Genomic DNA, 22,504 nt, shown 5'->3' on the forward strand with positions numbered 1-22,504 from the left:
GCAAACTACAGTAAGCTTGTCGTGATTTTATAATGTATTAAAATACGGATTTCATTAAGTTAGATGGCTGGCAGCTGATGCACCTCATGCTGAAAACTTCTCAACCACTCACTGCTGAAGCTTCACGAAAATAAAGGAAAGTGGAATTCATGTCAAGATCAAAGCCTTTAATATACATAGATTTGAAATGAATGCATTATTAATAACATGGGCAAATACATAAGTTTAACTGGCCAATAATACGATCAAACACGCAGATTCTTTGCATTTACCAACTCTTGTCACACATACACCTCTACCTGTGTGAGATTAGTTTGTGTGTCTCTGTGCATCGAGGCAAAGATAAGCAGATGCAGACGCATTTTATCTCGATTTACTTTAGCGGCTGTACCAAACACAGCTTGCTACCCTTGTTGAGTTTCATATTTAGGATGCAGATTGTTAGTCACCAAGTAGATTTTAGATGGGCAGAAAAGGGAAAAGGAAGGACAGAATTTGATCCATCAATGTCCCAAACTGCTCCTGATAGTCCTCACCACGAAAGCAGGCACACACGGAGCAAACCCGCAAGTTACAGTATCGTAACCAATGCCAAGAGATGCAAAACAGAAACACAACTTGATGGCCTTGATATATCTATCTATAGTACTTGAAATAGGATCACTAATCGGTTGTTTTGGTCACTGTAACATGACTATATGCAGATTTATAAAGACCCTGCAAGCCTTTCCTTCAGATTTACATACTGTATGAATCTATATTTTATGGCCATGTTTGTCCAATAAAAAGGTATCATAAGATACAAATAAAGACCTGCTCAGTCAGTACCAATAACTCTACTGGAACTCTACATGAAGTGCATGTGGAGTAGACTATGAGCGGATAGCTGAAAAAGAACATTTCTAAGTGCATTTCACTAAAAATAACTCATGCTGCTTTGAGGATAAATCACGGAGATGCTTTTGTCTTGTTGCATGTCTTTTATTAACAGTTAGTCCGAGTTCCAACTCATCACTCCATCTATCATCTTGGTTAGCATTGTTCGGGAAATGTGGCTATAAGCTGGAGTAAAAAGAGCTCAAAGTAATTCATAAAACAACATAGAGCACACTAAAGTGACAGGGCCAGAAGGTGTTTTATGGAATAGTACAGCTTAGTAAAAATGGGCCTCAAAGCTAAAGTGTTCTGATTTGCATAGAAATAAAGTGCATTGCAGGCATCCCAAACACTGGTCCTTAGAGCAAACCCTTAGGCTTGGTCCCCACTGTCTGCTGCAGCGCCCGCAGGGACAAGAGCCGCCGGTCTACGGGGCCGGGTCCATTGCAACGGGTGGCAGCCGCGCTGAGCCGTCAGTTTTTCCTGCAGACTGGAAAATTGTGCTCAGTACTAGCGATGGAGTGCTAGGCCACGCCCCCAGCGGTTCAGCCAAGGAGGATCGGACCTGTAGCGTGTCACGTCATGGCCGCGCCCCAGTCACGCCCCCCGTGTCTTTCCCGCTGCAGCTCACTGCAGACCAGGGAACTAGACTGCACGCGCCGCCAGCCGCGCGTGCAGCGCAGACAGCGGGGAACGTAGCCTCATTCACCGAATCACTACCATGAACATGCCTTGGGTTACAATCGTCCAAGCCCATCTCTACCTCCCTCTACTGCGCACTCCAAGTCCACCAAGTTTTACCCACAGGACGACCATCTGAGACTTCAAAAAAAAGTCTCTTCCTTTGAAGCCAGTGCTATATTTGCTACAACTCACTCTCTCTCTCGGGTCCTTGAACCTCGACAACTATACAAAGTTTCCCGCCCCAATCATTCCTAAATTATTATTACATACGAATGGAAATAAATAGGCCATTTTTCACCATTCTTTTTCTTATAGCCATTTAAAAATAAAAGGTCAGCAGACTGAAGGGAAGACTATGCAACTACAAAAGTGTCAGCTGGGTGCTTTATTGCATCACCTTCTTGCCTGATTGCGTATTTGACATGGGGTTTTAGAATTCTTACTTACTAAAAAAAAGAATCAGACCAAGAGTACTTTGGCAGGTTTTGACTAGCTGCTTATTGATTTAGATGTGCTCCGATCCACATCATCTAATCTACAATAAGCCATTGACAGCGCTTCTCTGTGCGCTGAGCTATGGACGGAACGGCTTAGATTTGAGCTCTATTGTAGACATTGTAATGAAACCGTAGATCAGCAGACAATAATACAATAATGAGATTGTGCTAGGACACAAGTGTCAATACTAGAAAATGACATGGGCGTCTCAGTCAGTTACACTTTGAAAGTACAGTATCTTTCCTACACTCGGCATTTCACATTATAAATACAAATGGCCAGACGGTAAAGCACGAGTCCACACCGAGGTTTGTTTTCTTGCAAGAGACAGCTTAGCCGACGTGGGCTCTCCTGCAGCTTCTGCTTTCTGCCAGACGGAAAAATAGGTGTGTCCCGCGCACAAAATGGCCCCGGTGTCGGGGGCTCCATGTCACGGACCAATAAAAAGCTGCAATGTCGTCGGGTGATGACATCACGGCTTCCTATTGGTGACCTCAGTTGCTGTGTTTTTTTTTTTTTTTGTGTAAAAACAAAAACTACAAAACATTAAAAGTCTTGTCATTCAGGGACTGGGGGACCCCAGATGTTGGGGGAGCAGGGTGAAGTGTCGGAAAGCTTTGAAACAACTGCGTTAAATTGCACCCAATGACAACAACTGTGTAAAGTGTAACTGATGTTGGCATAAGATACTTCTAAAGAAACTCAAGGTGCAGGTCCACTTACACACTTTGCCACACTTAGGAGTTCCAATAAAGAACTTTTCTAACATATGTTCCATAATTAAAAATGTATATATATATGTATATATATATATATATAAATGTAAATACAACTGTATGCTCATCTGCATGTCTTAGGCAGGTCTGCAACCCCGCCTTTCCCCAGCATCACCCAGCACACAGCACTTCCACTGCAGCAAGGGATTCTGGGAAATTACATGCAAATGAGCACACAGTGCCACTTTTTGCTTCAAAAAACATTTTTAATATGGTTCCCTATAGGCTTAAGCTTGCTGCATGGTCATAGCTTTGAGCACAGCCAGGGTTAAGGTAATATATATATTATAATTTGTTCATTTATCAATCTACATCCCGACAACAAATATAATGAATATGAAATACATACTGTTAGGGTCTTATAACTAATAAGGAGCAGTAATTCCAAAGCTGGAAGAATTATAAAGCAGTTCTTATAAAATTCCCAAACGGTGGCCATTTTTAAGAGTTCCCCCAAAAATATTTTTATGTCAACATTAAAAAAAATAAAAAAAACAAGTACAATAAACCCCTGCAAGATGTGTGTGACCGGGATGAAAAGGGAAATGGTTTTAAAACTCTGGCTCAGCTATGTGTTTAAACCCTTCACTGACAGAAAGTGAGCAGCCTACGAAATGCTAATTCACAAAACATCTCCGGCCACTCTTTCCGCATGTCCGGTTGCTCAAATGTAGACAATAAAGCACATTTCCACATGTTTATCTCGCCTGCAGATTTTAGGAATCCTGTCTGGAGTGGTCAACTGAAGCAAATATAAAGGGAAATAAAAATAAAAAAAACGGACACCATTTGTGATGCAGGCCTCCATGGCAATGAATGGGTTAATATTGCTGTAGGGACAACATACTGTATATTTAATGCCTCCCGCTAAAAAAAAAAAACAACAACAAAAAAAAACACATCTGTCAGGTTTCACAGCCAAGGAAACACACGGGTGGCTTCACGGTGCCACTGTAAAATAAAACCGGTGTTGCCACGTTGCTTGTTTGTGTAGATATTATTAAAACTACGAATTAATAAGAAGTAGCTGTTAAGGGCTACTGCGGAACTTTGCTACAACTGACAGTAACTATAATATACGCCAGTTTGTATTACAATGTTATTGCCCTGTTCCAGTTCTAATCGCCAATTATGACTCTATTAGTCCTTCTTGGCAGTTCATCTGATCCTGCATCAGCTAAGGAGAGCTGGGATACAGCCCTATGCTCCTCGCGTTTCCGCTTCAGCGAATGCTCAGCGCGGCGTCTGTCATCTGGAGACACTAAGGAGGGAAGGCATCGCCTTCTCGGAGATAACTACACCTGACCTTACAACAATTTACTAAGGAAATACCTGCTTAATGGCCATGCGAGTACGGTCTCTGTTACACTCGCAACGGCACTGCAAATTAGACACAACAGGATAAATCTACCACCAGCTCACTAGACACTTCATTAAATCACTACTCCCTTGCCTTGTAGAGCACTAATAGAATCACAGCCCTCGTTAGCCGCTGAATAAAAGATCAATCACATCTCTGAGAGCTCCTGCTACCAGCTTCCAAGAGAAAGACAGGGGGGAAAATACATACTTAGGATCATCAGTAAGATTCGGAATGGCCTCTCTGCAAGTTGTTTAAATTACCCTTTTCCACAACTGACTCCAGCTAATACTCAGAGGAACTTGTTAACTCTGCTTTCAGAAGCTGCTTTCTAATATATGACTACCAGTTCCTGGTCAAAAGTTCATAATGTGCATATGTAAAAAGGTACTAAATTGCCTGTGGGCTAAAACCAGAGGAGTTTAATTGCAGCAAAATGCTGAAAATGGTCTGCGGAGGGTCCTTGGGCTGCGATGTGGCAGGCACTGGCTGATTGAAGTAGGGAACATAAAATCCTTACAACAGTATCTCCTTAAAATGCAACTGGAACTGGCGCCCGTTGCTATAGCGCAGCTGTCAAATGCCGCGTGTACGAGGTGGTGAAAGGAAATATGAAAGGACAGACACATCCTTCTCATAAATAAAGCAACAAGACTTGCTTGGCATAGTACATAAATTTACAGAGGAGGGAAAGAAATAGGTAGGAAAATACCAGGGCCCATAAATATATTTGGCTTAAGACAAACACCCCACAGCTTGGATAACGTTTGGATGGTGCATCACTCATGTGCCTTCCGTGTTGGAAAAAAATGCATGGTCAAATACAGCATGGAAAACAACCCATGTTTTATACATAAATAAAAAGATGAAATACAAAGCATCAACTTTACCAAACAGCTGACAGCTGGATAATGGTAAAAAGAGGCATTTAAAGGTGTCATGGCAAAAGGGACTCTGCACATGTCACTTAAACTCTGGTAACCTAGGGGCCCACAACAGATTATAAAGTGTATCTCTGTCAATGAAAACAATTGTACTATGTATGTACATCTTTATTTATATAGTGCCATCCAGGTGCATAGCGCTTTGCAGCAGAAATACACGTGACATAATATTATAACACAGTGGGAATTAGCGCTCCAGACAAAACAATAGGAAAAGGAGTCCCTGCCCCGAAGAGCTTACAATCAGACTTTGATATGATATCCAATACTTGCACGCTCAATAGGAATTAGAAAATAAAACATTATATACAAAAATTGAATCATTTTGGGTGGCAGGCTCACCCCTGTAAATAAATCAGAATTCAGACAAGCAAAAAAGAAGACATTTAGTCGCACTCCGAGCAGAGGTCATTGTTCGTCTCGACTTGGAGGGCGACTCAATTTCGTCTTTTTTGCAGACTTTGAGCACTTATTATAGCAAGCTGAGGGGTTTGAGATCTCCTGTACATGGAGTAGATGTTTGGGATACAGGTAATAGAGAACATTAACTCATTATACCTAAACACATCAGAATTATTGGGGTCATATGTACATTCCAACTTCATATGCTCCTTTCCAACAGTAAGAAAATCGCTTGTTCTCCGATGCTCTCGTTTCCCCCGATTTATTATTCTACATTGTTACAGTTCAATTTGTGTTAAATTGGGACGGATGACTATTAATGTTGGTCATCCAGTTATTATGTAATTTATAGTATTTCCTTTGTGGACCTTCTATTCTGCAAGTGTACTAAAGGAATAGCATTATTGACTCTGAAAATCCCACTTAAATAAGAAGTAGGACTAGTTAAAGCCAGTTAGATCAAATAAAATAATGAGTCCTTACAGAACATAGATAGAAAAACGACAACCTGGATTTCCAAACTGAAGTTTGTACATTTATTTTGCTCACACAAATAATCTTCCATTTGTAAAGTAACTGGTTTGTATTTGGCACATTTCACAGTATTTACAAGTCTATAAAAGATAGGCATTTGGTGCATTTTATGCAATATAATCATGCAGTATCAACCCTTTGATGTACTGTAAAATTATTGAACATGTAAATGTGCAAAATAATGGTGGTGATAAAGAAATGTAGATACTTAAGCATCAAACAGAGAAATCTTTACTACTGATTATTCATTATTATGTTATTTGGGAGGCGGAAATGTGGTGAAATGTAATAAAGCGTAATATTCATACCCAATATGTATCTTGATTAGGTGTATGAATTGCTTATTATTGGTGCTATATTTTATACCACAAAAGCAATGACCTATGCCGCTCAACCTAATACAGTTAGTTGATTAAAAATGAAAGGGTTAAATTCAGGGTGCAAGTAGGAAATATTAGCAATAATACATTAAGAACCAAGGGGGTCCAAAAGAATCCTGCGATCAGCACTCGCTGTGGATATCAAAGGGACGACCATATAAGTCCAAAAGGTATAAATAACCGTGATCACTATTAGTGATTATGGGTACATGACTTCACTAATACACAACCTCCTATATAGATCATGTAGGATACGGGCGAAAAATAATAAAGTTGTATTTATACCAATGTTTAAAAATGCATGGAATATATACATAAGTAATAAAAACTCTCCATGAACAAAGGGAATAGGTGGTTAACAAAGCTAAATGTAGTGTGAGCCCGATTGGCATTGACCAGCATTAACCAGGCAAAATAAACACCTGTATTAGGTGTGTGGGATATGCTGCAGTTATACTGTAGTCATGATACTGATATATGTAGTCAATGCCACACAATAATCCACAAACACATGAATGCGTCAATAGGAGTTATACAAGAATGTGCGTGCGGTTGGTTAATTTTAAAGTTATATACCCATCAGCCAGTACATATAAAAAGCGATAAAGTGCCATGTATACCACCAAATAACACCGTACACCCAATATATGCAGATAGTTATAATGACACAGTTGTCAGTAAACCATAGTTAGGAAACTCATGGTAAAGGTACAAAGGAATCCTCTTGCAGTGTCCAAGTGTTAAATAAATGGGAGTGACCATGGAGCGGTATAACAATGTAGTCTGCGACTGGAATTGCCTGTCTCAATCGCTTATACTGGCCGTGTATGAAAGAACTCGAGCCGCCATTCCCCTGGACGTCCCCGTCGTGACATCAAGATTCCCCAACGCCGTGTCGTGTGATGCGCAAGCTTCATCAGGGGTTGAACCGCCTATTCCCCTTTGTCCACTTTGATATCCACAGCGAGTGCTGATCGTAGGATTCTTTTGGACCCCTTTGGGTCTTATTCTATAATTGCTATATTTTATATCCAGGAATATTTATCCACGTGGTTAATGAATTCATTTATATTTGTGGTATTGATGAAAAAATATATTATGTGAAAGTAATTCTTTCATATGGTGTAGGACAGCGGTGCGCAAACTGGGGGGCGCGGCGGTTACAGAGGCCCCCCCGCGCTCTTCCCCACGGCATTTAAATTCAATGCCGGGGGAGGTGTTAGGCCTCTGTAACTCACTTACCTGTTCTCTGCCGGGTCTTCGGTGACGCGTCGCCATGGCAGCGTGGCGTCAAATGATGCTGTGGGGTCATGTGACATCACATGACGCGCAACATCATTTGACGCCGAGCCTTTGGAGAAGGGGGGTTGTGAACGCTGCGGCTTCCGGACAGGGGGGGCCAAAGCTCAAGATGTTTGCGCGCCCCTGGTGTAGGATATACACAGTAATAGTATAATTGTATGCTTAATTATAGGGGGGGACGGAAGATAGATTTATGCCTATAAAGCCATTTTGTATGGCGTTTGTTATATGTTCGGGTGACAGTGGCTGTGACACGTTGGCATGTTTGTGACAATAATGTGACATACGATCGAGTGTTTTAACGCAGTATTCTGCTGCCGCCAGGAATTGATAGCTTTGGGACACAAACATCCAGTTTCGTGTGTCTTAGTCTTGTGGTCACCAAAAGTGACCTGCTGTGTGATAAAAGTGTGCCTCTTTCCTACCAATATATTTCCCTTAAACATTCTACGTCATGTTTTCACGCAGTTTGTCCTTTTTGTAACAGTTCCTCTATCTGTTATTCCCACCTTCCTGCCTTGCTGCTGCTCTCTAACTGCCGTTGTACGATGTGCGGATATCGATCCTATCATGTATCATATGTATACAACCTTCTCCGATTTTCCAAAATGCAATTATGTCATCTACCTCACCCCCCTACCCCCCTTTTTTAAATTTCAGCGCCCCTCCCCAGCCACAGTCTTAACACTTTAAACCCAATAACATTTGAGCTTACAAATATATAAAAGTGTGCCATGTTCCGTGGGATTTTAGTGAGGGTTATAAAGCTGTACAGCTGAGCATTCAGAATTTGAAGGAGTTGTGTACGTACCCCAGGACCATGTACAAGGTAGTGTAGGTTAGTCCAAATAAATAAAAGTCAACCTAAAAAAAGAGAAGTGTAAAAAAAGAATCCAATGACACACTTCTGGGTTGTTGATACATGTAAATGCAAATCTTTATTTTGGTAGCTCTGTGATATGAGAGATTTAAAAGGAGATTAGAACACACAGTTTTGATAACAATCTGAACTATAAAGAGGTGCCATGTAGGTGTGGGTGGGTGTGTGATGTTAAACCGGTCAAATATGATAGTTAGATAACATAACCATGCAGCATTAAGTACAAAAAAAAAACATGAAATGATTAATAAAGCCATTCAACAGTATAACGGGTGTTAAACTAATTACAACGTAGTCAAAATGAGAACCATGGTTGTAAATTTATTTGTATTGAATTTTCCATTTTAATAAACTGTTGAGAATGGCATAAATGTGCAATTTGTGTTGGGAAGGTATAACGTGGCGAATGTCAATGTTTGTAGTCCTTTCCTTTGTGATAGATAGATAGATAGATAGATAGATAGATAGATAGATAGATAGATAGATAGATAGATAGATAGATAGATAGATAGTCAGAAACAGGGCACACGCAAAACAAAATTAAAAATAAGGGTAAAGGAAGGGTGCATAGTGTTCAAAAAGATACAGAAAAAGGAAAAAAGGGACAGGCACTCCTATATGCAAAAAAGTGAAATTTATCGACTCAACCTTTCGGTCACCACTCGATCCGTAGCTCTTGAGAAAGGTCCCAGTGGGGACGGAAACGTTGAGTCAATAAATGTCCCTTTTTTCATTTTTATATATATATATAGATAGATAGATAGATAGATAGATAGATAGATAGATATAAATATATATATGGACAGGAAACACTGTGTCTCTGGAGCTGAACCACGTTAATTTCAGCACCAGAGACCCCGCTGCTTCCTGAAATACTGGGTAAGCTGCCGCCGAATGCAACCCCTCCAGGGAAATCCAAATGGCGGTTAAATGTCCCGCGTTGCGCAGGCAAATAGTACGCATCATCCATTGTGGCTTCCTATTGGCCCGCGTGACACAGAGGTATAAATGCCAGGAAGTAACTGGCAGCATCTTCTTTCCTGATACCCATCAGGAACCAGGAGGTCCCTGGAGCTGAAATCAACACTGTTCCGCTCCGGGGACCCCCTGCTTAACACCTATGTAAAGAAGAAAAAAAAAGGAGGGTGGGCAAATGGGACTGCTCTTTTCAAGGTGACTCAACAATCCTCTGGACCAAAATACTGTACATACAAATATAGGATAAGTAGTTGTCTAAATTTAGCATAGGTTGAACTTGATGTGCATGTATTTGTTCAACCTCATCTGCTATGTAGTAGATGAAGGTAGATTGGTGCTTTCTTACTGGAAAGTTGTCTCACCAAACAGCTCATCAATTATTGTAAAAATAAAAAAGTTTTAATGGGTTACATATTAAAAAACAAAGGACATACTAGGGACAGAACAGGGAAAACTCTCGTCCCATGCGTTTCACGTTCAACAGTGCTTTCTCAAGGAGTCCCTTAGAAAGCACTGTGAAACGCATGGGAGGAGAGTTTTCCCTGTTCTGTCACTAGTATGTCCTTTGTTTTTTTAATATGTAACCCATTATAACTTTTTTATTTTTGACAATATTTGGTGAGCTGTTTGGTGGGACAACTTTCCAGTAAGAAAGCACCAATCTATCGTCATCTACTATGTGATTTCCTGATTGGAGTGGCACGTCAACAGTTTATGCAGGCACCGGCACTTGAGACGCATCGTCCGGTTTCAGAGGGGGAAGGCGTTTTGAATTCCAGCAGCAGCCCATACAACCGCGACGCAATCACAAGAGAGGCTCCGATACACAGGAAGTATATGCGTCAGTATCTGAGGAGACGACACGGGATTCCAAGCTGCAAAGACGCCAAATTGGGAGTAAACGGAGACGGAGGTAGGACAATTATGCGGTCTTGGGGGCTTGAGAGGTAATCAATACTTTTCCTCTGTCATGTACATACCCCCACTGGCTGTCCAATTATACCCCGTGCTCAAGCATTCACTTCCCGTCCCCAATATATAACCGTCGTGTGAATACCGGACAAAGCAGTATACCCTGCATAACAAACTGTTGACTTTACCCAGATTGTATTATAATATATATATATATGCCTACCTTGCATCGGCAGTACAACACTGGATAATACAAATCCAGTATATGTTCATAGGCAGATCTTAGAGCTAAGAGTGATCAGTATCCATTTGTCATCTGCTATGTAACTACAGTATGTAACTATGTAACATATAGGATAGGGTCTGTCTTTTGCACAATTTGAGACTAACCCGGAACCAGCAGCACACTGGCAAGCAATGTGGTGATTTCCATCCAGTGTAGGAGGGCGCAAAGGAAGCGCTAGGTAGACCTGTAATTTCCAGAGGCATGAAACTATGTAACATACGGTTCTTATTTTGGATTGGCCTCGGATCAGAGACTGGAAAGTTCTCCATTTGTCTCCAGAATAGTAACATAGCAGCCTGAAGCACAACATGTCCCAAAGATAAGATGCCAAGATTCTCAAGGGAAAACTTACCAATCGTTAATACAGATACCAATGGTACCTGTTTACATGGGATAAATTTGCTATCAAAGAAAGCAGCGCAATGCTATTGGAGAAGGACTCTGGCACACACATGATTTAATCTACACTCTGTTCATTGATTGCTTTTGGATATTTTTCTTTGTCCACCTCTAAACCATCCCGTAAAAACGCTTTTTTGTGACTACCTAGTTTGTTGGCTCGAACTTGAGGAAAAAATAATAACATTAAAAGCATATTAGGAGAGAGAAAAAAAAATACACCAATGTATTAATCAGGCTAAAAATTGATCCTGCACTCGTTTGTTTGGAGAAAGGGCCATATTAAAAGGAAGAAAAACAAATGTTAAAAAAGTGAGAATGCTAAGACAACACTATGCAGGTCTGAACATTTGATACACTATATTTTCTTTGGATCCAGCATATAAACCTTTATAACTTCGCTCTGAAAGACAGGGCTCTTCAGCTCAGGTTACTTGGACAATTTCACTGTTTACTCTTCCCTTTTTTTTTGTGAAGTCAGAAGAGATTTCTCCCAGTATTTCAAATAAATAAGATATCCAGCTGAACAAACATGATACATTCTGTTAGATTACTTTGGCTTCTTTTGGAAAACTTGACTTTTTAAAAATGTAATATGATTAAAGAGAAGCGGACAGAAGGAATTGATTGGTGCAAATGTTTAAAGTTGGGGCGGCACAGTTATAAAGCAAGTATTCAGCACTGGAAATAAAATCCAAGGTCATTTTTCATGTTTTAAGAAGACCACATAGAGTCACCAAATGTTTATTTAAAAAATATATATATTTTAAATTGAGCAAATTACATATTTTGTTCTCTTCTATCGTTACTTCGTTTCATCACAATACATAGCAACCGTTATTAATTCAAGAACCAATATTAATGATACCAAGACACATTGAGATATCAATGCTAAACCTTTAGCGCATGTTTTCACATCTCAGTTTCATCATGGTCAATAATAATTAAAGTTTAAAAAAGCCCTTTAATAGCAGAGCACGTTACATCTTAATCATGTTACATGAAGATTTAGATAAAGCTACAGATTGTTGGATATAACAGCTTTATCTCACTGTAGCTTCAGGCAGATATGTCTTCTCTCTACCCCTTTTGTGTCTAAAGCTCTCTCCTGCATTAAACCTTTCTCACTGACTGCCCCACACCTCTGGAATGCCCTTCCCCTCAATATCCGACTAAAGTGGCGGCCGCCTTTAACCTCCTGCGGCCGCCACCGCAGGCTTTTAAAAACGCGGGCAAATGCGGCATTTTTTCTGCTGTTTTCCCGCGCCGCGGGCGCTTTCAATGATAAGCGCCATTAGCGCTTGTCTGATGATGCGGCCGCCGCGCGGGAAACTCCGTGACAAACGGAGAACATCCCTGCATTTTTACGGGTAAGCAGGAGGATTAAAGGGGCCGCGACAGTAGCACCCTCTCTCTCCTCCTTTAAGACCCATCTTAAAACTCACCTCCCTAACGCAGCACATGAGAAGCTCCGTGGCTGATATTATACATCTCATACATCGACCTTGGCCTCTTGCACACGCACTTACCAGCACACCTTCCTACTATCTCTGTACGTTCTTCCTACTTACAAAATTAGACTGTGAGCTCTTCGGGGCAGGGACTCCCTTTCCTAAATGTCACTTTTATGTCTGAGGTACTTCTTCCCATTATGTGTTATTTGTATTATTTGCTATTTATATGATTGTCACATGTATTAATGCTGTGAAGCGCTATGTACATTAATTGCTGTGAAGTGCTATGAAGCTCTACAGTATGTATTACTGCTGTGAAGCGCTATATACATTAATTGCTGTGAAGTGCTATGAAGCTCTACAGTATGTATTACTGCTGTGAAGCGCTATATACATTAATGGTGCTATATAAATAAAGATATACATACATACATACATATTTCACATTGTCATGCTATGACTAGGAATAGGAGGGATTGTGCCATTAAAAAGACTACAAAGCATTATTTAGAATGTGTCCTAATGACAAAGTATCAAGGAAGCTTGAGTTAATATTGGTTACTTTGGTTCTGTTTGTTATTCAGCAATATGAAGGACGTTTGCTTAGAGCTATAAGGAGCTTTATTGAAGGAGAGCATCACATGCAGTAATAGTACATAACAAGTTCTGCTTCTCTTGACATAGTAGTTTTATTTTTTCTTTATCAAATACAGAAAGGCACAAGATTTGAGCAGACATCTACGGTCTGCCTTTGCGCGTCTTTGATACAGGTGCAAAGCAGGCCCCATATATCACTTACACCCCAGGAGGTATTACTGTAGTCATCTTGATACATGGTCTTCAGTGAAATTTTTACTTTTGGGGTCAACAACAAATCTGAGTGTCTATCCATCAAAAGAGTCAATTCAGGAGAGTTCATTGTAGTTATCTGTGTTATGGATTGAAGGAAGGCAGCATGGGTACATAAAACCTCAAATCATGGGAATTAAAAATAAATACACACATCTATATTTAGGTGCTGGAAATGAACACTGAACAATCCCAGATATGTTCTTTTGAACTGAATAAATAAATGACTTCTTTTTTTCCAAGGGAGCCATGTCCTCAATGCAACTCTGATTTTTAGTTAAATGATTATTTATTGAAATGCTGACAACGTTGAGAGACAATATAATAAACCTTTTAAAAGCCAAAGCCGCTCCTCATATCATAAACCAGAAAACATTCCTGCAGGGCCCCTAATTCATTTCTACTGATCTAATATGCATTAAGGCATGACCGGCTCCTGTCAACATTTTCGATACACACCATCAGCTGTTAAATGAGGTGCTTGGATGGGAATACTCAGCAAATTATTTTGATGCTTAACCATCGTGCTACAATGAAAGCAACTCCATAATTACCTTCTACTGCCAAAAGGTTTTTGGAAGCGAGCATTCCATTTGTGGGGCACGTGTGATGTTGAGGGAAATCGAAGCCTAGGGCATTTGGACATAGTAGAAGTGATGTGAAGAGTCTCGGAGAAACTAACTGGTCACAATGTACGTGCTCTATCTGACAGCCTGAAATATATGTTCATTGGTTCCATGAGTTTCTGCTGTTAACTGGATGGTCAGTTAGACTTGTAATTGCCTGTTAGGACACAATAACCCGACTTGAAGATGCATTTCTACATTGAGCGGAAAAAAGGGGTTTACCCATCTCTAGAGCCACAAAAAAAAAAAGCCAGAATGCATTGTAATTCGTACATGTATTTAATGGCCCAAAAATTATTCTCGATGGAGAAAATACATTATAATATAGCCCCAATCTACAGATCTTACAAATGCCTTAAATATTGGTTGTGTGTGGTGCATCTCCACACTTCTCAATAGCCCATAACAACCCCAAAAATCCTACCCCAGGTATGGGTTTCTCTGTTGATGTCTGAAGAGTTCTAGACGGTACCAGAACTGGTAAGTGGGCTATTGTTGTAATTACAGAGATCTAATAATGTTATTAGGGTGCAGTCAGCATGTTCAGCTTTTGTTTGTAATATGAGAGGAGCTGTGGTGGAGACAGGTCGTCTGAAATAAGAAGCATTTATAAGAGAGATAATACCGGGTAACATTGCCGGCTGTAGGGTGGTAAGTGGTAAGTTCCACCAGCCTGCAGCCCAACTGCTAAAATATTTATTTACACCTTCTAGTAAAGCTTTGTATCTGAGCTATATTACGTTAGTAGAAGTCGTACAGCACAGCTGCTTTAACCCTTTGCGTGCCGGAAGGGCCGCAGGGTCAGAGTGCCGGCACTTGTCATCACATGACCGCACTCCCCGAAGAGGTCACGTGATTGGTCTGTCACTGGTGATGTAACGGAAGGAAAAGTCATCCCTTTATGTCCGCCATCCCTTCAGATTGCGTCCTGAGCTCCGTAGGAGCGCTGGACGCCATCTCCCCCAAGATGATGAGCATTTATTGGGGACGTAGCTACTATGTTATGGGGTATCCCGGGTGCCCGAACCCATGGCAGAGAAGCTATGTCCTAGAACAGGGGTGCTCAACTCCAGTCCTCAAGACCACCCCTCCCAACAGGTCAGGTATTCAGGATATCCGGCTTCAGCACAGGTGGCTCTGCCACTGATTGAGCCACCTGTGCTGAAACAGGAACTGATTTAGCCACCTGTGCTGAAGCAGGGATATCATTAAAACCTCTCCTGTTGGGGGGCCTGGAGGACTTGGGTTGAGTAACATTGTCCTAGGGCACTCCAAGGGTTAAAATCTTCTCTCTACCCCCCTTGTATCTAAAGCCCTCTCCCACCTTAAACCTTTCTCACCGACTGCCCCACACCTCTGGAATGTCCTTCCTCTCAATACCCGACTAGCACCCTCTCTATCCACCTTTAAGTCCCACCTTAAAACACATCTGCTTAACGAAGCATATGAGTAGCTCCGTTTCCAACACTATACACCTGATACATAAAGCTTGGCCCCTTGCAAATGCACTTACCAGTATGCCCTTCTAATGTATCTGTATGTTCCTCCTAGCAATTAGATTGCAAGCTCTTCGGAGCAGGGACTCCTTTTCCTAAATGTTACTTTTACGTCTGAAGCACTTATTCCCATGATCTGTTATTTGTATTATTTGTATTATTTGTTATGTATATGATTGTCACGTGTATTACTGCTGTGAAGCGCTATGTACATTAACGACGCTATATAAATAAAGACATACATACATACAAAATGGCTATATCTCTTGGTTTATTTATTTATTTTTGACAAGGTGGGAAGCAGCGGGTCTCCGGAAATGAACCGCACTGATTTCAGCTCCCGGGACCACCTGATTCCACAGATACTTGCATCTTAGTCCGGCTGGGCACAGAAAATGTGTATTTAAAGCTCCCGCGGGCCAATAGGAAGCCGCAACATCATCCCTCGCTGCTTCCTATTGGCTCGTGTGACACAAGACCTTTAAACAGAAGTGAGACACCGCATCACCTTCCGTTGTAAGTATCTTGGGGAGAAGGGGGTCCCCGAAGCAGAAATTAACGTGGTTCAGCTCCGGAGACCCCCTGCTCCCCACCTATGCGGAAATAGAAAAAGAAAATATTTTAAAAGGCAAAATGTCCTTAAAAAGACAAGGGGAAAAGCACTACATTCATTTTGGTCTGTTTTCCCTCACTTTATGCCTTGTGATAATTTGTACCCTATTTTTCTCATTCAGATCCAACGGAAGCAGTTTCTAAGATATTTATTTATCATAAGGCCACTAGGCAGCCTGTGACTTCCAGGCCAGAAAATTGGCACAATGGCGCGTCTGGTGAGACACATGGGTGTTTAGCTGGACCTCAGCTGCAGGGGTTGGATAGCAGAATGACAAATCAGTTCAGCATACTTCACACAATGTAAATGAGGGGAAAACAAACTGATTAATTGATTAAGCCATGCCAAGTTTTAGTGAATTGTATATAACATCCCTTAAAGCTGCAGTTCAGTCTTTTTTTTTTTAAATTCAATAGTTTCATGTGGGCAATCTCTAATTACCTAAAGAACTGTATAGCTGCCGGTCAATTCGTTCTCCATGTATTGATCGGCGAAATTTGGTGACATAATTAGAGCTGGCATATGTTTTTCTTCTGCTTCTGTCTCTCAGTGGAAGCTCATGAATATTCATGAGCACTCCTGCACTGACATGTGCTAGAGGGAGGGCAGGGCTGACAAAGGGGTGTGCCAGGGCTTGTGACAGGACATGAAGGGGCGGTGCCTTAGCAAATGGCTGTTAAAATAGAATACAAGAAAATTGGTCTTTCAAAGTTGTTGTTTTTAAAACAGAAAATGCTAAAAGTATTTTTTCTTACTACAGAACTGATTTATTAAAAAAAACACACATGCAGGATATTGGCTGAACTGCAGCTTTAATACACAAAACTATCTAAAGTACAACCTATATTTTTGCGAAGATGCTGCCGTTAGGAAACATTTCCCTCAAGGTTTCCTTCAGTACATTAGCTGATTTGTATAATACAGACACTGTATGCCATTTTATGGGATCAATCCCAAATAAATTGGAATGTGTCTTAAAAAAATGTTTTTCTGAACAGAAACCTAAAGTTTGGTCTTTGACAGAGGAGTCAACACATCTCCATCCTTCCTGGAGTTTGTTACATTTGAGTGTTATAAATCCTTCTGCATTAGGTTATTCGAGGGCAGAATCCCACTGCGCTGGCTAGCTAGGGATAACAGAGTGACAGCTTGTGCTTGCTTGCTGTAATTTATAACTCTGCAACAGAACCAGTGTTTTATTCCCATCTATTAAATAGGGAACAGCACATCTGTTAAAATTCGAGCACAATGGCTGGCTTTGCAGTGAAACAGGAAACGTAACCCAATAGTCTCAGAACTTCAACAAACCTGACCCACTTTTGAATGCAGAAAGGTTTGGAGACTTAAGTTCCCTGTAACATCTGCTACGCGCTTGCTACCCCCCTAACACATGATATTCTTTCGACTCAGATACCTGCCAAAAAAAATATTTGGTTCTATTAAAAGGCTACAGTGCGTGTGTGATAATAGCACTCCGGCTCCGAACGCACAGATTTATAGATCACTGCTTACAGTCTACATCAAAGAAGCTTATGCCAGTTAAATTATGCTTCAAACAAAGTCTAAGTCCTATCACAATTCTGGTAATTCTAATTTTATGGTTTGGTAGTAGATCTGAAACATTTTCAATATGCCCACAAGCAGATTACAATTCAATACCTTTGTGACTTATGACTGCACTTCTACAACTGATTTACCAGCATCTGCAAGGATTCATTTATTCCTTCTACTCAGCAATGAAGTGATATAATAGGTGTTCTGTGTCTTTGGAAAACATAGCATTCTCGGGTGTTCAAATACACTCTGGTGTGTTTCTATCACCTTGAACATGCTGTACAGCCGTCTCTTCCATTAGCCACAGTAGTGCACAGCACTACCCACGACTCGCTGGCCAAAAGTTGGAGGGGAAGAGGTCGCCGTTTCGGTTTCACCACTTGTGTCCACATCCTTGGGCACATAGTTATTTCAGTAGATTGCAACCACATATCTGCAATGCTTGTCTCTTTAGCACAGAGGCATTGTGTCAGGATTATGAGGAATGTAACTAAATTTGCAAAAGGGCATTCAGATTAGGAAAAACTGAAAACGAAAAAAGGATTGCAAAGAAATGTGCGATTAACCCTAAAAAGTGATTCAAGTACATGAATAAAACAGAGTATAAAGAAAAATATAGAGCACAAAATTATGGAGGCTAGGAACAAATTATTTGCCTCCTCTGTGTGTATTGGGGAGTTCAATTGCAAACATATTACAAGAGAAAGCAACAAGCTCAACATTAACTAACACAGGAGAAAGTACAAGGGAAGCTTGATAAAATGATGGTAAAATAAGCACTTGACCCCGATTACATGCAAAGGGTAGTAAAGTGTAAACTTTTCATGACACGGCGAACGTCGCTATTTTTTTTGCTAACTTTTTTGTTGTTGGCAAAAGGATTCACAAGGTCTCATGACAACATTTGCAGGTGATACTGGTCATGTGACTTGTATTTTTAATGCAACTTTTTTTTTAAAAAAAAGTATAATTTCACCAAATTTCGAATTACAATTAGAATTTTTTTTTTGTTGTTGCAAATACCAAAACTAGACAAGTTCTCACATCATTACCCAAGGGTTCTTAAGTTCAGTTTAGTCATGGCCAATTTCTTATTCTTAATATTCAAGAGCTTTCACCGGCTCAGTACCACAAGATTGGTGTAAAGCAGGAGTGGTGCCTATATATAAAAAAGGAGTGGGATGACAATCAGGGAATTACAGACCTGTAAGACTGACATCATCAGTTGGGAAGATACTTGAAGGTTTATTATGAAATATTCAAGAATACCTTTTGCATAACAAAATTATTAATAACAGTCAGCTTGGGTTTATGAGGGAGAGGTCATGGCAGACTTACCTTATTAGTGTATTTGATGAGGTAAGTAGGAGTAAGGCAATACAGCTGATGTGGTCTATTTAGATTTTGTGAATGCTTTCAATATTGTGCCACACAAGAGGTTAGTGTACAAAATAAAGGACATTGGTCTGGGTGAAAATATTTACACCAACATCGAAAACTGGGTAAAGAATGTGCAGCAGAGAGTTATCTAAAATTGGAACCTTTTCAGACTGAGCTAATGCTTTTCAATTCATTTATTAATGACCTTGAGGTTGACATAGAGAGCAGATTGGCCATCTCTGCTAACCCCGTTAAATTATGTAAGGTACTGTGGTAAAACCAAAGCTGGATGTCATTTTCATATAGAAGGAGGTGGCTAAATTGGAATAAAATCCCGGGCGTTGCCCCAAGTTTGCGCACCGCTGCAATAGATATCTTTCAGAAAAGTTTACACATCTTTTTAGAAAGAAAAGGGATACAGGGATATACCAAATAAGTTAAACATAGGAAGGATGTTGACTCAGGAAGACATCGAATTGCCATTACTGGACACAGGAAGGAATTCATCTTTTTGGCCCTCATGAGATTTAAGTGGCTTTTTTTTGTTTGCCATCCTCTTTTAAAACAAAAGCGGTCTCACGTTTTAATCTGGTCTGTAACTGTTACATACACCTATAAATTATATTATCTTTAACTGTGCACGCAATGTCTTGTACTGTATATAATGTATAACCCTGTTCACTTAATGTAACCATATATTTGTCATCATAACTCTGTGCCCAGGACATACTTGAAGATGAGCGGTAACTCATTGTATTACTTCCTGGTAAAACATTTTATAAATAAATAAATACAAATATAGGATGAGTATCACAGGTCACAATTAACATAGGTTTCAGTCTATAGACATACACTATGTCTTTCTTCAACCTCATTTTTTTTCTGCAGCTACTGTATGCAAGTTCGTCTTCTACTACATTCTGAAAAGCCAATTCCCAGGATTTTATATCACATTTCATTTGTCTCTGTTCTGCAGACCAATGTATTGCACATCATCAAGTAATTATCACAGCAAACAAATTCAGCAGTACAAGAGTACCTTGTGCCAAGCGTTTCTCGAGGAATGATTGGGGGTTTTTTGTGTGCAATGTTATGGATATGACTGTGACCTATTAAAAAAGACGCTTGCAGCTATCAAAGGCAACATGTTAAAGCAAATATGTACATCTGGAATCTCGATACACTTTTATCCTGCTCCAAAAACTATAGATATATAAAACAGGTCACTCACCATGGACTTGGTGAAAGGCCGAACCAAAGCAAACAGCAAAGTGTACGCCCACCAGTTGCGATGAATGCCGGAGTACATCATATTCCCAGGATGCACAGCGTTAGACGTCACCCCATGGGGAGAGAGACGCCGGTTCAGTTCGTTGGAGTAGAGTATATTACACAATTTGGAACGGTTGTATGCTACCATGGCCCAGTAGTCTTTCTTAGATGGGCAAAGCAGGCTGAGGTCAAGTTTTCCCGATGAATCTTTAATTTCTGTAAACCTAAAAAAAAAAAGGGGAATATGTTTGACATCCTGTCAATAAAACTTTACAGCAATCCTGCAAGAAGTAGCCGAAGCCTGACGTCAACTGCTTTCTCGGTTGTTGAATAGAAATAAATGCATATTCTGAATCATTTTTGTCATTTAAATTCGTAAAAATAAATAAGACACGGACTAACAAAAACATAAGTGTTAAAACAATCTAATATAAAATTTGATTTGTCCTTTACAATTAGAGATGTGCAAACTCGTCGCCTTTCAGTGCGCGCATTTCTCGTGAACATTTTCTAAGGATTCGCAATTTCGCCAAACTTAAGCTAGGAATCTATTTGCAAAACAAATACCAATTTCCCTTTAAAATTCAATAAAAATGGCGAAGCAGCTATTTCAGAAATGTGGTCATGTTGTCAAATCGTTTCTAAAGTTGTGTTAAAATACCACAGTCACGCGGATACATGATAAAATGGGAAGTAGATCTCGGCGAGACTCTAGACGAGGAGGAATGGACCCAAATAGTAACAGCAGCGGCCAAGAGCTCGATATGTACAACATTAAAGGAGAACGCATGCAAGGTCCTGATGAGGTGGTATCTGACCCCACTCAAACTATCGAAATTTACCAAAGGATACTCCCCATTGTGCCCACGACAATGTGAGGACCCCGCGGATCTGTTACATATGCTGTGGTCCTGCCCTCGGCTAGCACCATTATGGTGTACAATCAAAGATTGGCTAGAGAGGATCTTGGACCTCAAAATACCATTCGACCCAGGGCTCTTCCTACTAGGTAGAGCTCACAAGGGAATAGCAAAAGTTGATCTCAAGCTTATTGCTCATTTTGCAACAGCTGTGAGGTGCGAGATCGCAGCATTATGGAAACAAAGTGAAATCCCATCAATTCCCAAGATTCGGAACAGAATTTGGTACGTCTGCCAGATGGAAAAATTAACGAGTTTAGTTAATGACACTGGCGAAAATTTCCTAAAAGTCTGGCGAAAATTTCCTAAAAGTCTGGACGCCATGGTTGGCCCAGACAGACATCCCAGGGGTGGAAAAAACCTCAATATTGCTTTGATAATTAGAAAATGCGTTCTCCTATGATGCAGTAACCAAACTGAGCCTTAGGTGATATTAAACACAATCGACAACCACAATGATAATCGTACATAAGGCACACTCCATGGGCTCGAGGAGACCAAAGCGGCGTCGAAGACGTGGAGCGGTACCACAGCCTTCAAACCATCCCCCACCCTACCCCCCCCTCCTTCCCTCCCCTATTCTTTATTATTTTTATTACACATCGTTACATTTTGACTATGGATGTTTTACAGTTGAGATACATGTGAGATATTGATAATGCATGACGCAGTACTGTTCCTGCAATGTATTACAGCTGTGACCTATAAGAAAAATCAATAAAAACGATAAGTTTAAAAAATAAAAAAAAATACCAGTCACATGACCAATGTCACCTGCACATTAGTCATGTGACCTTGCGAACTGTTTATGTATGGCAAGGGGTGGCCAACTCCAGTCCTCAAGGGCCACCAACAGGTCAGGTGGTGCGATCTGACTGAGCTGTGCTGAAAACCTGACCTGTTGGTGGCCCTTGAAGACTGGAGATGGCCAAGCCTGACCTAAACCATACAGTTCCTTATTGCTCTCTGCCAAACTATGGACTCAACAATCTGAGTGTTTAAAGGAGTTCCCCGTGCTTGTTTCTTTGTTTTTGTTACCCCTCCCCATGGGTGGGAAGCTCTAAGGACCCCATGGTTCCCGAGATACTTACAGGGAAAGCTTCCTGCTGGTAACATCCCCTCCAGGGGA

At 40.6% G+C, this 22,504-nt stretch overlaps 1 protein-coding gene across 6 annotated transcripts in view; it reads right to left on the minus strand.

The window, feature by feature from the left end:
• WWOX (WW domain containing oxidoreductase) overlaps window positions 1-22,504 on the minus strand; it is a 549,395-nt gene that overhangs the window by 361,259 nt on the left and 165,632 nt on the right. For all 6 annotated transcript variants that reach the window (XM_075576745.1, XM_075576743.1, XM_075576744.1 and 3 more), the window contains one exon: window positions 20,415-20,679. In XM_075576745.1, coding sequence (XP_075432860.1) covers window positions 20,415-20,679 — 265 coding nt within the window. The remainder of the gene's footprint in view (window positions 1-20,414; window positions 20,680-22,504) is intronic.

Source organism: Ascaphus truei, chromosome 19 (assembly GCF_040206685.1).
Source record: "Ascaphus truei isolate aAscTru1 chromosome 19, aAscTru1.hap1, whole genome shotgun sequence".
NCBI lineage: Eukaryota > Metazoa > Chordata > Amphibia > Anura > Ascaphidae > Ascaphus > Ascaphus truei.